Here is a 14,767-nt window from a genome sequence, read left to right as displayed (position 1 = left end):
GTCAGATAGCCGAAGTCAGGTGCTCAACCAACTGAGCCACCCCGTTGCCCCTTAATGTTTATTTTTGAGAGAGAGAGAGTGCAAGCAGGGCCGGGGCAGAGAGAGAGGGAGACCAAGGATCTGAAGCGCGCTCTGTGCTGACAGCAGAGAGCCTGATGCAGAGCTTCAACTCGTGAACTGGGAGATCATGACCTGAGCCGAAGTCTGATGCTTCACAGACTAAGCCACCCAGGCACCCCTACCTTTAATCCTTTTAATGGCTTAACTATAGTAGTGTCTGTGTCTGTCTTAGTCTGTTTGGGTTGTTATAACAGTGGTGGGTGGCTTAAACAACATTTATTTCTCATATATCTGGAGGCTGGGAAGTCCAGGCTTAGTTAAGGTGCTGGCAGATCTGGTTTCTGGTAAGGGCTGTTTTTCTGGTGTGCAGACCGCCCTCTTCTCATTGTATCCACACATGGTCTAAAGAAAGGAAGCAGACTCTCTCCTCTCTCATGATGGTGTTCACCCCAACACAGGGCCTCCACTCTCGTAACCTCCCAGAGGACCTATCTCCAAATACCATTACATAGGGGATTTGGGTTTCAAGACAGGAATTTTGTGGGATCACAAACGTTCGGTCCATAGCCATGTCTTAATTTCTTAAATGGCTTCCCTTTTGGTGCATGTTTAAGTATATTTCTTTTTTCCCCCCTAAAATACTATATTGCTTCAGTAGGAGTGTGTGTGCGTGTATGCACATTTGTGTACTTGTGCATGATTGCTCAGTATTTCTGTAGGATAAGGTCTTAAGGTATTTGGCATTAAACATAAAAACTCCGTATTGCAAAGTTGTTCCTCTTTCCCCCAGAAAAGTTGTGTTGTTTTGCTGGATCTTAAAAGTGTAATGGTATTCTGCTGGACAGGCAAAGAGGAAGGGCTTTCCAAGTGGAAGGTAAGCACAGTGGCATAAGTAGGAAGCCTATTAGTGTGAGGGGAACTGTGGGTAGCCTGAATTGAATTGAGGGTCAGGGTGGCAGAAGGCAAGACAGACTACTAAATAAAAACACTTATTTTGAAAACGATCATTTTATTTCATTATTTACAAATAATTTCTTCCTTCTGATGTGATGAGTATCACTTAAGATTATTGTCCTATGAAATAGTTTCTACATGATATAAAAAGTATACGATGAAAAAAGTTACCTGTTGCGTATGAGAGAGGCAACATAGATCCAAACAGACAAAACGTTTTTGGGGTATGGGTGGATATATACAGCTAAAGCAAATTCAACATTAGGAACATCAATATTATGTACTCCAGTGCTATATACTGCTTCAATTAAAGGCTTCAGTTCAGAATAGGGCATGTGAAGGGGAAATCCAGAGAACTGAAGGAAAAAAACACAACCAAGATTTGTGGTCATTAGTGAAGCTTGAAGATTTCATTGTATTTTTTCTTCCTGTAAACATACGCAATTCTTAATTCTCTTGTCTTCTTCTGCGTCTCAAAGTCACTTGTTTAGTTCTGCTCTTCTATTCAACTATATATTAGCAATACAGAAAATGGAGAGCGGCCAGATGGCTCTTTTGTTTAGTTGCTAGTATATTGGTGTATAAGACAGCTGTTAGCACCCAGCCACCCTCCACTTCCTTTCCCTCTGCCTGATAGCCCCGAGTTTGTGTGGTAACCCATGTATTTCCAGGGACCTGGATTCAGCTAATCAACACTCTTTCCCTGTGGCCACGCCGACTGATCTGTCAAAGTGAGTCTCAGGAAACTGGATAGGAATAATGGCACACAGATGCTCTCGCCTGCTCTGCACAGTGTGTGTGCAGACGTGAGTCCTGCCCTGGAGCTGTTCCGCTATTGGATACCATGAAAACAGAGAGCCCAACACCGCTGCGCGGTGGAGGGCAGGGTGGAAAGACTTCAAGAAGTCTGGTGCACTCTGATACTGTGACTTAAATAAGCCAATGAATTCTTTTCATTGCCCAAGACTGAATTACGTGTTTTGTTCTTTGAAGACAGCCTCGCTGAAAAGCTAGTTTTAGTCCGTGAATAGAATTAAATGTCCAACTTGACGTCACGCTGTTCAGCCAACAAGGCTTACTGTCTTAGTTTGAGACTGCTTTCTAGGTTTTATTATCTGGCTGTAGGATGTGAACACAGCACTACTGACAGGCAGGAAGGCACACGTATAATGAGAATTTTCCTTTTTTAAAAATTTTTTTAAATTTAATTTTGAGAGAGACAGAGCACAAGTGGGGGAGGGGCAGAGAGGGAGACACAGAATCTGAAGCAGGCTGCAGGCTCTGAGCTGTCAGCACAGAGCCCGATGCGGGGCTTGAACTCAAGGACCGCGAGATCATGACCTGAGCCGAAGTCGGACATTTAATCGACTGAGCCACCCAGGCATCCCTGGTTGGTTTCACCTTTATGCACAGTTGAGCCTAATAGGATTTAGCCAGATATTTTAATTGTATTCAAGACTTTTGAATGCATTTTATTTAAGGTATTTTTCATTGCATTACTCTCTTAGCATTTTCAGTGTCTAGGGGCATTCTGCTGTTTAATAATAGCTTAATTACTAAGATGTGAACTTTTAATTACATCCTTTAGCCTATGCTGCTACATCTATGTGCTTTGGAGAGCAGAGTCAGCATTTTGATTCCAAAAATCCATTACCAAGCAATTTCCAATTTGAAATGCAGTCCACAGGCTCAGTTTAGAGCCATTGCACTTACCCGGTAGTCTCCCAGCTGCTTGAGCAGCTCTCCTCTGTGGTCGTCTTCCACGTCCTCTCCTCGGCTTCTCTCTAACAGAGGCAGGAAGTGTCGTAGCGCAGAGGTGCAGTACCTGTTCCACCTGGTCAGATGCCGTGGCCGCCAGTCCATGATTTTCTCTTTGAGTATTTTTTCAATCCTGTTTATAAAAAAGAAGCTCCATCTTTTGCTGATTGGATTCTGTCAGCAAAGGTACAGCTTGTATACGGTGGGGATTCAGGTGACAGGGTCATTCACTAGGCACATTTATGTTGAAAGCCTTAACTCTCTGTAGGGCTGTTAATGCCGCATGTTGATTCTGTACCCTGTGCTGTGATTTCTGTTGATGAGTATTGTTTTCCTAGATTGCCTCGAAACTGTTTTCAGAAAAGCCATCCTCACTAAGCTTTATATCCTATGGATCCAGTACCTGTCATATTAGCTATAAAGCAGGATATCAAAAATTAAGTTTCAAACATAGAATAAAGGAAAATAGCTACCATTTATTGAGCCTTTTTTTTTTTTTTAACCAGGTACTGTGCAAAATGCTTTTTTTTTTTTTTTTTTTTTTAAATTTTTATTTAATCCTAACAGTGACTTGGGGGCACCTTGGTGGCTTAGTTGGTTAAGCATCTGACTTCGGTTCAGGTCATGATTTCACAATCCGTGAGTTCGAAACCCACATCGGGCTCTGTGCTGACAGCTGGAGCCTGGTATCTGCTTGGGATTCTGTGTCTCCCTCTCTCTCTGCCCCCGTCCCACTCATGCTCTGTCTCTCTCTCAAAAGTTAATAAACATTAATCCTAACAGTGACTCTATGGGTGGATTTTACTTACCTGGGGACAGTTTGAAGTAGGATAAGTGAGTTGACAATGGCAAGGGAACTGGGGTTTGAGTCAAAACGCTGTCAAGGGGCACCTGGGTGGCTCGGTCGGTTAAGCGTCCGACTTTGGCTCAGGTCATGATCTCGCGGTCCGTGAGTTCGAGCCCCGCGTCGGGCTCTGTGCTGACAGCTCAGAGCCTGGGGCCTGTTTCAGATTCTGTGTCTCCCTCTCTCTGACCCTCCCCCGTTCATGCTCTGTCTGTCTCTGTCTCAAAAATAAATAAACGTTGGGGCGCCTGGGTGGCGCAGTCGGTTAAGCGTCCGACTTCAGCCAGGTCACGATCTCGCGGCCCGTGAGTTCGAGCCCCGCGTCAGGCTCTGGGCTGATGGCTCGGAGCCTGGAGCCTGTTTCCGATTCTGTGTCTCCCTCTCTCTCTGCCCCTCCCCCATTCATGCTCTGTCTCTCTCTGTCCCAAAAATAAATAAAAAACAAAACAAAACAAAAAAAATAAATAAATAAATAAACGTTAAAAAAAAAATTTGAAAAAAAAAAAAAAAAAGAAAAAAAAAACGCTGTCAATTCTAAAGCCTCCTGTGTATCCCTAACCAAACACAGATTTAGGGAACCAGCCAGCTCCCCACTGCTCAGTAGCTGTAGGATCCACTTCTCGTTTGGCACATTATACATATTTTCATTCTGGGTTTCAAGATGGCCCGAGCAAGAGAGTATGGGTGAATTGCCACACACTTCATCAGTATTGGAAGAATAAATGATGTGGGTCTAATTAATACAGTATCCTGAAACCATCAGAAGAAACAAAAAAGACTTTTGGGGGGAGTTAGTTGCTCTAGGTGGGGGTCTCCAGTAAGGTTTTATATAGACTTGAAATTGAGAATAAATTGGTGTCTTCTAGTCGTAATAACTTAAAAAGGGTCACAGTTATTCTTGTGTGTTTGACATGCTGCTCTTTACACAGCTTGATACAGTAGAAAGAGCACACAGGCTTTGAAATCAGAAAGACCTGGCTGGGCACAGAAGCCCCCTCTAACACTTAACAAGTATGCTGACCTCTCTGAACCTCAGTTTCCACATTTGCAAAACTGGAAGAGTACGTTTTGTTTTACAGGGTTATGAGGATTATGGGGACTTAATATACTTAAATCTCATAGAGACCAGCCTTCCCCATGTGTTCGGTTTATAAACTAGCTGCAGTTCAGTAAGCCACTATTGGACAAAAGAGGCATATTTTAAGTTGAGGATTATGACATGTCTGAACAGGAACCATAACAACATGATGCTGAACTCTAATCTGAGGTAAAGTTTTGGAAAACTACCTGTCATTGCTGGAGCTCACTTCTGTTTGTTCCATCCGCCCTTTGGGCTGTGGCATTTAGAGATCACATCTGTATTTGGTATCTGTCTATAAACATGAACTAAAGTTTAACTGCTCAGATTATGGATCCACGCTGAGAATTGTTTAATTTGGGATTACACTCCTAGTGACCGATTGCATGTGGATTTATGGGTATTGTACGACCTGTCTTGTAGTTCAGCTGCGGCCGCTTTGTCTGTGCGCTGGTAAATTAGTTCTTCTGGCTATAAAAGAGGAAATAGTTCAGAAATTCCAGAAAAACACTTAACTTGAATTTGAATAGCTATACATCCTTTTCTAAATCTTTTTTAAAAAGTTACGAAATCTCAGACTTTCAGATACAGTATAATGGATGCCAATGTACCCATGACCCACCTGAAGTACAATATCACAAATAAATTATGGAGGTTTGGTTCTTTCTCATTTTCATCTCCTTTCTCATCACAGAGAGAAATTCAGAGGACCTGAATTTGTTTTTTAGCACTTTGGTTCAACATACAACTACTGTGAGCCAGGCATTTTTTCCAGGCATTTTTTCATTTATTTCATGGGTATATAGCCATGAATAAAAATCTCTGCTTTCCTGGTGTTTACATCACACCTGGTAGAAACAGGCAAGTTAATAAAATGTATTTATGATTTTATCACAGATCTATGTATCCCCAAACAATGTGTTGTTTTAGTTTGGGTATTTTCTAAACTTTATGTGATAGTTTTTTTTTTTTTTTTTAAAGTATAGTTGACACACAATGTTCATGAGTTTTAGATGTACAACATAGTGATTGGACAAGTCTATTTATGCAGTAGTTTTATACTGTGAATATGCAGCTTGCCTTTCCTCCCTTAACATTACCTTTAGAGATAATAACATATATTTTTAGAGTGCTAATAAGATTTATTGACATTGATTCATTCGTGTAACTACTATAAAAGATTCCATTATGGGGGCGCCTGGGTGGCTCAGTCGGTTAAGCATCCGACTTCAGCTCAGGTCACGATCTCACGTTCCGTGAGTTCAAGCCCCGCGTCGGGCTCTGGGCTGATGGCTCAGAGTCTGGAGCCTGCTTCCGGTTCTGTGTCTCCCTCTCTCTCTGCCCCTCCCCCGTTCATGCTCTGTCTCTCTCTGTCTCAAAAATAAGTAAACGTTAAAAAATTAAAAAAAAAAAAAAGATTCCATTATGTACTATATGTATTTTATCTCCTCTAACTCCAGTTTTTAGGCTAGAATCTTTCTATGAAAACAGTCTTGTATATGTCACCTTGTACACATGGAAGAATTTCTCTAGAGCACCGTTTTTTAAACTTTTTGGAAAGGTCTGGATCACAGTAAAAAGATTTTATACTGCACACTCAGTATACACACACACATATAAACATGTAGCTAACAAAAGTATTACTAAACAATTTTCATGCTTACTACGTAACAATCTTACTACAGCCAGGACCCTCTAAATTAACTTTACGAGCCTCTAGTGGCTCATGCCCTGTGGTATGACTTCATGTTTTAATAGCAGTCATGAAATCTGATGATTAATTTAGTGAATTGAGTCCAGCATTTAAAAAATTAAGTAGAATATATTTTGTGGTACTTTAATGGCCTGGGGCTCATTATATCAAAATTTGTTTTTCCACATTTGTATATACTGGTTCACGATAATGGTGGTAATTTCTTATTGTGAGTGGGCTCAAATAAGTTTGAGAAACATTATTTTTAACTGCATATCTAGAAATAGAACTTAAACGTCAAAAAATACCTGGCTACCCAGTATAATGATTTAAAACCCCCCACCTTTCTTAGTCTACATTGTTAATAGAAGAATTATACCTGAACACTGGAAAGGCCAGGATATAGAAGACTTCTTGAAAAGAAAGACTTCCATAGCTTGGGCTTGGTGACATCAAAATTTATCCGTAGTGGAGAGTCATGTCGTTGAATATTAAACCAAATCTAAAAAGACAAGACTAACTTAGCATATATGTTAGCAGAAATACATACGTGTGTGTGTGTGCGCATGTGTAGAGAGGAAGCCGACAGCAAGAGAACACACACATTTTTTGCACATTTTGATTTGTAAAACCAGCGTGCATTTTATAATCAGACATAAAATTGTCATTGGCCATTTTTTCACATTTTTTTATATTTGAACTTGAGGTGCGCCTTACGTTGATTGTAGGTTGATAAAATAAGATAGTTCCTGATAAGAAAATTTAAACTTTTTGGGAGAGGCTGGCTTTTCTAGCTTCCTAATTGAGTTAGGTGTGTACCTCTTTGCTTCCACAGCATCTCTGACTAGCACCTGTCTTGTTGAGGCATGCAGCATATTGGTTCTGAACCAGGCCATTTGTATTTGAATTCTGGCCCCAACATTTACTAACTGTGCGACCTTGGATGATTTATTTAAGTTCTGTGTACCTCTCTTTCCTCCTTTATAAAACTGGGTAATAGTACCCACCTCATAAAATTGTTGAGGAGATTAAATTAGTTAATTTATCTATACCTCTTAGAACAATCCCTGTTACATAGGTGCTCAATAATTGCTAATTTTTTATTATTAGTGTGTATCATTGTTAATAATTGCCTACACCTGCCTCCTCACTAGATATTACCTTGTCTTAAGGACAGTTGCCATGTGCTTTATTCACTATCTTTAGCGTATAGCATAGCTTCTGGTATATAGTAGGCATATTGAATGACTGCATGAGTGGTAAATTTGTCCATTCAACATATTTATCAAGTATCTTACATGTGTAGGCTCAGTTTCAGTCACTCGGAACAAAGTAGTGAATGAATCGGAGTTTCTACCCTTTTGCAGTAGCTAGTGAGAACATAGTGTGAACAAATAAGTAAACATATGGGATTGTCAGATGATGTTGCATGATGTAGCAGCTTGTTTCATTGAGCTCAGTTCTTCATCCCGTCCTATACTCACACTCTTTGCCATGTTACTTTGTCTGCATCTCCTCCCACTGAAAGGGTTGTTGAGATGTTCCTGCTCCTCGACTTTTGGCCAGCAGAATGGGACAGAAGTGCCCTTGTGTAACTTCTGAATCTAAGCTTAAGGGGTTCCGTGTGTTCCTGCTTGCCTTCTTGTGCTTCTGTCATTGTCACTGCCGAGTCCCAGAATAAACACACACGAAGCACAGCTGTCCCAGCTGACCCACAGATTCATGAGAATAGCTGTCTGAAGCCATTTAGTTTGGGGATGGGCTTTTACTATTTTTACTGTGGCAACAGCTAACCATGCAAGGGCTGTGGAGAAAACGACACGGGAAGAGATGTGGAGTTTCAGGGTGGGCAGGGAAATTCTCACTGGAAAGATAACATGTGATCAGAAATGCAAGAATTGAGGGACAATATTCTGATGATACCCACTAAGGGGGAAGGTCATCTGTGCAGAGGAAATAGCAAATGCAAAACCTGCTTGATGTGTTGAGGAACAGCAAGGAAGATGGCAGCTTTGGAAGAGTGAGCAAGCTAGAGCAAGTAAGAGAGGAGATCTGTGGAGGACGGAGGCTGGTGGGATGGGATGCCAGTCAAGTCAAGCCTTGTGGATTAGTTTAAAGGGTTAGGTATTTGCTTTGAGAGTGAGCAAGGAAGCCCCTGGAGTATTTTAAGCAGAGGGGGTGACATAGTCTGCCTTCCATTCTAACACTAATATTCTCTGTTGCTTTGAGACTATACTGAAGGGGATAAGGACAAGTAGTGAAGTTTCCCACTAGGAAGCTATTTCAAATAATCCAGGTAAGAGCTACAGTAGTGTGGACCAAAATAGAAGCAGTGAAATTGGTGAGCTATGGTCAGACTCTGGATATACTATGAAGCCAATAGGATTTGCTAATGAATTGGTTGTGGGAGAAAGAGGAACCAAAGGTGACTCCAAGGATTTTGGCCTAAGTAACTGCACTAAAGGAATTGCTATTTATTAAAGTCAGACTGCAAAAGGAAATTGGAGTTCAAGTTTGGGCACATCAAGTTTGAGATATCTGACATCTATATGAAGATGTTGACGAGACAGTTGGATATTTCAGTCTGAAGTTCTGGGAACTAGGTGAGCTAGAGATACATTTAGAGATCATTAGCATATATATGTTCCTAGGGAGAAAGTATAGATAGCAAAGATGCTTGACAAACTTGCTTTGAGCTTCTGCTCTTTCAAATTTGGAGAAATTAAAAAAAAAAAAAAAACAGGAAAGGATAGAAGTGGCAGTCTGTGATGTAGGAGGCTTTGATACTTGAAATTCAAGAAATTGTTTTAAGAAGGCAGGGTCTTTAAGAATTACAGTTTGGCTGTTGAGTAGGGAATGTGCAGAAGAGTAGTGGGAAATAGTGTTGGAAAAGTTGAAGTCAGATTATACAGGACTTTGAAATACAAGGAGAAAATTTTATTCTTAAATCTGTATGTAGTGAGGTACTTCCGATAAGTACTTTTTAAGCCATAGAATGATGAAGCTGAATGTTCAGAAACTTAATCAGGTATTAGTGTACCAAATAATGGATTGAATTGGAGAGATTATTTATTTATAGTAATGCAGGGTGAAGCAATAACGGCATGGCCTGGGAAACAGAACAGGTAGAACTTATATGACTTGGTATCTGTTAATAGGATTGAAATAGGAGGAAGCAAGGGAGAGAGAAAATCAAGGACCATTCTGAAGTGTGAATCTGGGTAATTGACATCCATAGAAATGGGAAGCCAGGAGGAGGAGCTGGTTTTGGAGACAAGGGGGAAAAGATTGGAGTTTTGGGTGTGCCAAGTTTGAGATTTTGATAAAGCAGTTAGGAGTCTGGAAGTCAGTTGAAAATTCAGGATCCAAAGATTTTGGGGCTAGTGACAGGATTATAACTTCTCTGCCAGGGTAACCTAGATAGAGCTACAATTAATAATGATAGGTATGGTACTGTAAGAAATCTAAATATAGAATCTTCAGGAACATCTACTTTTAAGGGGTAAGAAGAGCTAGTGAAAGAAAACTAAGAAACTTGCAGAGAAAATGAAAACCAAACAGTCCTTTATCTGTAAACCAAGGAGGGGGAAGTGTTCTTTTCATGAAAAGGGTATTAGTCATGTCATGTGCCATAGAAAAGGAGAGGAGAATGAGGAATGAGAATAAACCATTGGATTTATTTATCCATTAGCAAAACAATGGTGCTTCTCAGAGTCAGGGGAAGAGGAGCTAGATTATTAAAAGGGTTAAAGTCTGAATGTACTGAGAATGTAGAAGCAGGGGATATAATTAGTAATTGAATCATTATGGAAGCAAAGGAAAGAGGCTCAATGGTACAAGCACACCTCTGAGATATTGTGGGTTTGGCTCCAGACCACTGTGATAAAGTAAATGTCACAATAAAGCAAGTCAAATGAGTATTTTTGTTTCCCAGTGCATATGAATGTTATGTTTACACTATACTGTAGTCTATTAAGTGTGCAATAGCATCATGCCTAAAGAAACAATGTATATATCTTAATTAAAAATATTGCTAAAAAATGCTAACCATCATCTGGGCTTTCAGCAAATTATAATCATCGATCACAGATCATCATAACAAATATAATAATAATGAAAAAGTTTGAAATATTGCAAGAATTACCAAAACATGATACAGAGACACAAAGCGAGCAAATGTTGTTGGAAAATGGCACTGACTGACTTGCCTGGCAGAGAGTTGCCACAAACCCTCAATTTGTAAAAAACATAGTACTGTGAATGTAATGGAGCTTCTTGTTTCTTGAGGTAGGCCTGTATTGCTATAAACTTGCCTCTTAGAATAGCTCTTACTGCATCCCAAAGATTTTGTTTGTCATTTTCATATGTCTCCATGTATTTTTTAATTTCCTTTAAAAAATATTTTTAGTGTGTATTTATTTTTTGAGACAGAGCATGAGTGGGGAAGGGGCAAAGAGAGAGGGAGTCAGATTCTGAAGCAGGTTCCAGGCTCTGAGCTGTCAGCACAGCTGACATGATGGGCTCACAGCCCATCCATGGGGCTTGAACTCACAAACTGCGAGATCATGACCTGAGCTGAAGTCGGACACTTAACCAACTGAGCCACCCAGGTGCCCCTTTAATTTCTTCTTTGATGTCATGGTTCAACCATTCTTTGTTTAGTAACATTTTATTTAGCCTCTATGTATTTGTGTTTTTTCCAGATTTTTTTTCTTGTGATTGATTTCTAATTGCATAACACTGTGGTCAGAAAAGATGTATCATATGATCTCAGTCTTTTTGAATTCATTAAGACTTGTTTTGTGGCCTAACACATCTATCCTGGAGAAAGTTCCATGTGTACCTAAAAAGAATGTGTATCCTGTTGTTTTTGGATGGAATGCTCTGTATATATGTTAGGTCCACTTGGTTTAACGTGTCATTCAAAGCCACTGTTTCCTTGCTGATTTTCTGCCTGGATAATCTATCCATTGATATAAGTGGGGTGTTAAAGTCCCCTACCATTATTGTATTACTGTCAATTTTTTTCCCCTTATGTCTGTTAATAGTTGCTTTATGTATTAAGGTGCTCCTATCTTGGTTGCATAGATATTTACAACTGTTATATCCTCTTCTTAGACCATTCCCTTTATTATTATATAGCATTCTTTGTCTCTTGTTATAGTCTTTAAAGTCTATTTTGTCCAATATAAATACTACTACCCCAGCTTTCTTTTAATTTCCATTTGTATGGTAAATGTTTTTCCATCCCTTCCTTTCAGTCTTCACGCATCTGTCAGAAAAAATCATTTGAGCATGCTTCCCCATGGTATGTTATTTTTATGCTAGCTTCTAAAGAAGCTAGAAAGAGAAGAACAAAAAAGTCCAAAGCCAGTAGAAGGAAGGAAATAATAAAGATCAGAGCAGAAATAAATGAAAAAGATAAAAAAAAAAAGAAAAAAGAAACCAGGAGGTGGTTCTTTGAAAAGGTAAACAAACAATTGATAAACCTTTAGCCAGACCCATCAAGGGAAAAAAAAAAAAAAAAAAAAAAAAAGGACTCAAAATCAGAAATGAAGGAAGAGAAAGAACAACTGACCATAGAAATTATTTTAAGAGAATATTATGAAAAATTATATACCAACAAACTGGACAACTTAGAAGAAATGGAGAAGAAATGGATAAATTCCTAGAAATATGTAACTTAAAAGAAGAAATACAAAATTTGAACATACCAATTACTAGCAATGAAATTGAATTAGTAGTCAAAAAACTAACAAAAGTTTAGGACCAGATGGTTTCACAGGTGAATTCTACCAAACATTTAAAGAAGAGTTAATACCTACTCTTTTCAAACTATTCCAAAAAATAGAAGAGGAAAGAAAGCTTCCAAATTCATTCTACAAGGCCAGCATTACCCTGATACCAAAATCAGACAAAGACACCACAAAAAGAGAAAACTACAGGCCAGTATCTCTGATGAACATAGATGCAAAAAATCCTCAACAAAATATCCTCAAACCAAATAAAAAATATATTTAGAAAGTCATTCACCATGATCAGGTGGGATTTATTCTAAGGATGCAAGGGTGGCTCAATATTCACAAATTAATCAACAGAATACATCACATTAACAAGAAAAAGGATAAAAACCATATGATCATCTCAACAGATGAAAAAAAAGCATTTGGCAAAGTACAACATCCATTCATAAAAAAACTCTCAACAAAGATTTAGAGGGCACATGCCTCAACATAATAAAGGCCATATATGAAAAACCCAAAACCCACATGATACTCAATGGTGAAAAAACTGAGAGCTTTTCTTCTAACATCAGGAACAAGGCAAAGATGTTCACTTTTACCACTTTTATTCAACATATACTGGAAGTCCTAGCCATAGCGATCAGACAAAAAGAAAAGGCATCCAAATTGGTAAGGAAGAAATAAAACTTCCACTATTTGCAGATGACATAATGCTATATAAAGAAAACCCTAAAGATTCTACCAAAAAACTCCTAGAACTGATAAATGAATTCAGTAAAGTTGCAGGATAGAAAATTAATATAAAGAAATCTGTTACAGTTCTATACACTAATGAAATAGCAGAAAGAAATTAAGAAAATAATCCTATTTACAATTGTACTAAAAATAATAAAATATGTAGGAATAAACTTCACTAAGGAGGTGAAAGACCTGTACTCTGAAAAGTATTAAACATTGACAAAAGAAATTGACACAAACAAATGGAAAAATATTCCCTCGTCATAGAGGGAAGAACAAATATTGTTAAAATGTTCATACTAGCCAAAGCAATCTACAGATTTAATGCAATCCCTATCAAAATACCAAAGCATTTTTCATAGAACTAGAACAAATCCCAAATTTGTATGGGACCACAAAAGACCCCGAATAGACAAAGCAATCTTGAAAAAGAAGAACAAAACTGGAGGTATCACAATCCCAGATATCAAGAAATACTACAAAGTTGTAGTAAAGCAGTATGGTATTGGCACAAAAATGGACACATAGATCAGTAGAACAGAATAGAGAGCCCAGAAATAAACCCATGCTTATATAGTCAATCTTCTAAAAGGAGGCAAGAATATGCAAGGGGAAAAACAAATGGTGTTGGGAAGACATGCAAAAGAATGAACTGGCCCACTTTCTTACACCACACACACAGAAAAAAACCTCAAAATAGGTTAGAGGTCTAATATGAGACCTGAAACCACAAGAATCCTACAAGAGAGAACCAGTAGTAATTTCTCTGAAATTGGCTGTAGCCACATTTTTCTAGATATGTCTCCCGAGAGAAGGGAAACAAAGGCAAAAATAAAATACTGAGACTACATAAAAAAAAACAAAAACAAAAACAAAAAAAACCCGTGCAGCATAGGAAACAACAAAACTAAAGGACAACCTATAGAATGAGAGAAGATATTTGCAAATGACATATCCGATAAGGGTAAGTATCCAAAATACATAAAGAAAGAACTTATATGACTCAGCACCAGAAAACAAAACAAAACCCCAAGTAATCCAATTAAAAAATGGACAGAAGACATGAACATTTTTCCAAAGAAGATCTACAGATGGCCAACAAACATTTGGAAGGACTTCCAGTATCACTAGTCATCAGGGAAATGCAAATCAAAACCACGATGAGATAGCACCTCACACCTGTCAGAATGACTCAAATCAAAAATCTAAGAAACAAGCGTTGACAAAGATGTGGAGCAAAAGGAATCCTTATGCACTCTTGGTGGGAAGGCAAAGTGGTGCAACCATTGTATGACTGTATGGAGACTTCCCAAGAAATTAAAAAGATTTGCCATATCCAGTAATTCCACTACAGGGTATTAACCCAAAGAATATGAAAACACTAATTCAAAAAGATATATGTACCCCTAAGTTTATTATAGCATTATTTACAATAGCCAAATTATGGAAGCAGCCCAAGTGTCCATCGATAGATGAATGGATAAAGAAGTATTTATGTACAATAGAATATTACTCAGCCATAAACCTTGCCATTTGCTATGACATGAGTGGAGCTAGAGAGTATATATGGTCAGAGAAAGACAAATACCACATGGTTTCACTCATATGTGGAGTTTAAGAAAACAAGCAAAGGGAAAAAAATAAAAGATCGAGAGACAAATTCTTAGTTGTAGAGAACAAACTGATGACTACCAGAGGGTAGGTAGGTGGGGGATGGGTGAAATAGGTGATAGGCATTAAGGAGTGCACTTGTGATGAACACAAGGTGATGTATGGAAGTGTTGAATCACTATATTGTACACAAGAAACTAATATCACACTGTATGTTAACTAATTAAATATTGAAATAAAAATGTTTCTAAAGTAAAAAATATCTTCTATAAATATAGTACATTTGT

At 38.5% G+C, this 14,767-nt stretch overlaps 1 protein-coding gene across 4 annotated transcripts in view; it reads right to left on the bottom strand.

The window, feature by feature from the left end:
* Positions 1–1,033: 1,033 nt before the first annotated feature.
* The window catches only part of CC2D2A (coiled-coil and C2 domain containing 2A), a 147,546-nt gene continuing 133,812 nt past the window's right edge, over positions 1,034–14,767 (bottom strand). For all 4 annotated transcript variants that reach the window (XM_060655394.3, XM_078446255.2, XM_060655393.3 and 1 more), the window contains 4 exons: positions 6,767–6,889; positions 5,107–5,165; positions 2,728–2,905; positions 1,034–1,370 (listed from right to left, as the gene is read on the bottom strand). In XM_060655394.3, coding sequence (XP_060511377.3) covers positions 1,182–1,370; positions 2,728–2,905; positions 5,107–5,165; positions 6,767–6,889 — 549 coding nt within the window. In that variant the 3' untranslated portion in view covers positions 1,034–1,181. The remainder of the gene's footprint in view (positions 1,371–2,727; positions 2,906–5,106; positions 5,166–6,766; positions 6,890–14,767) is intronic.

The sequence above is a fragment of the Panthera onca genome, chromosome B1 (assembly GCF_046562875.1).
Source record: "Panthera onca isolate mPanOnc1 chromosome B1, mPanOnc1 haplotype 2, whole genome shotgun sequence".
Classification (NCBI taxonomy): Eukaryota; Metazoa; Chordata; class Mammalia; order Carnivora; family Felidae; genus Panthera; species Panthera onca.
Note: the sequence above shows the minus strand (reverse complement) of the source record. Positions and strands in the feature narration are given on the sequence as shown.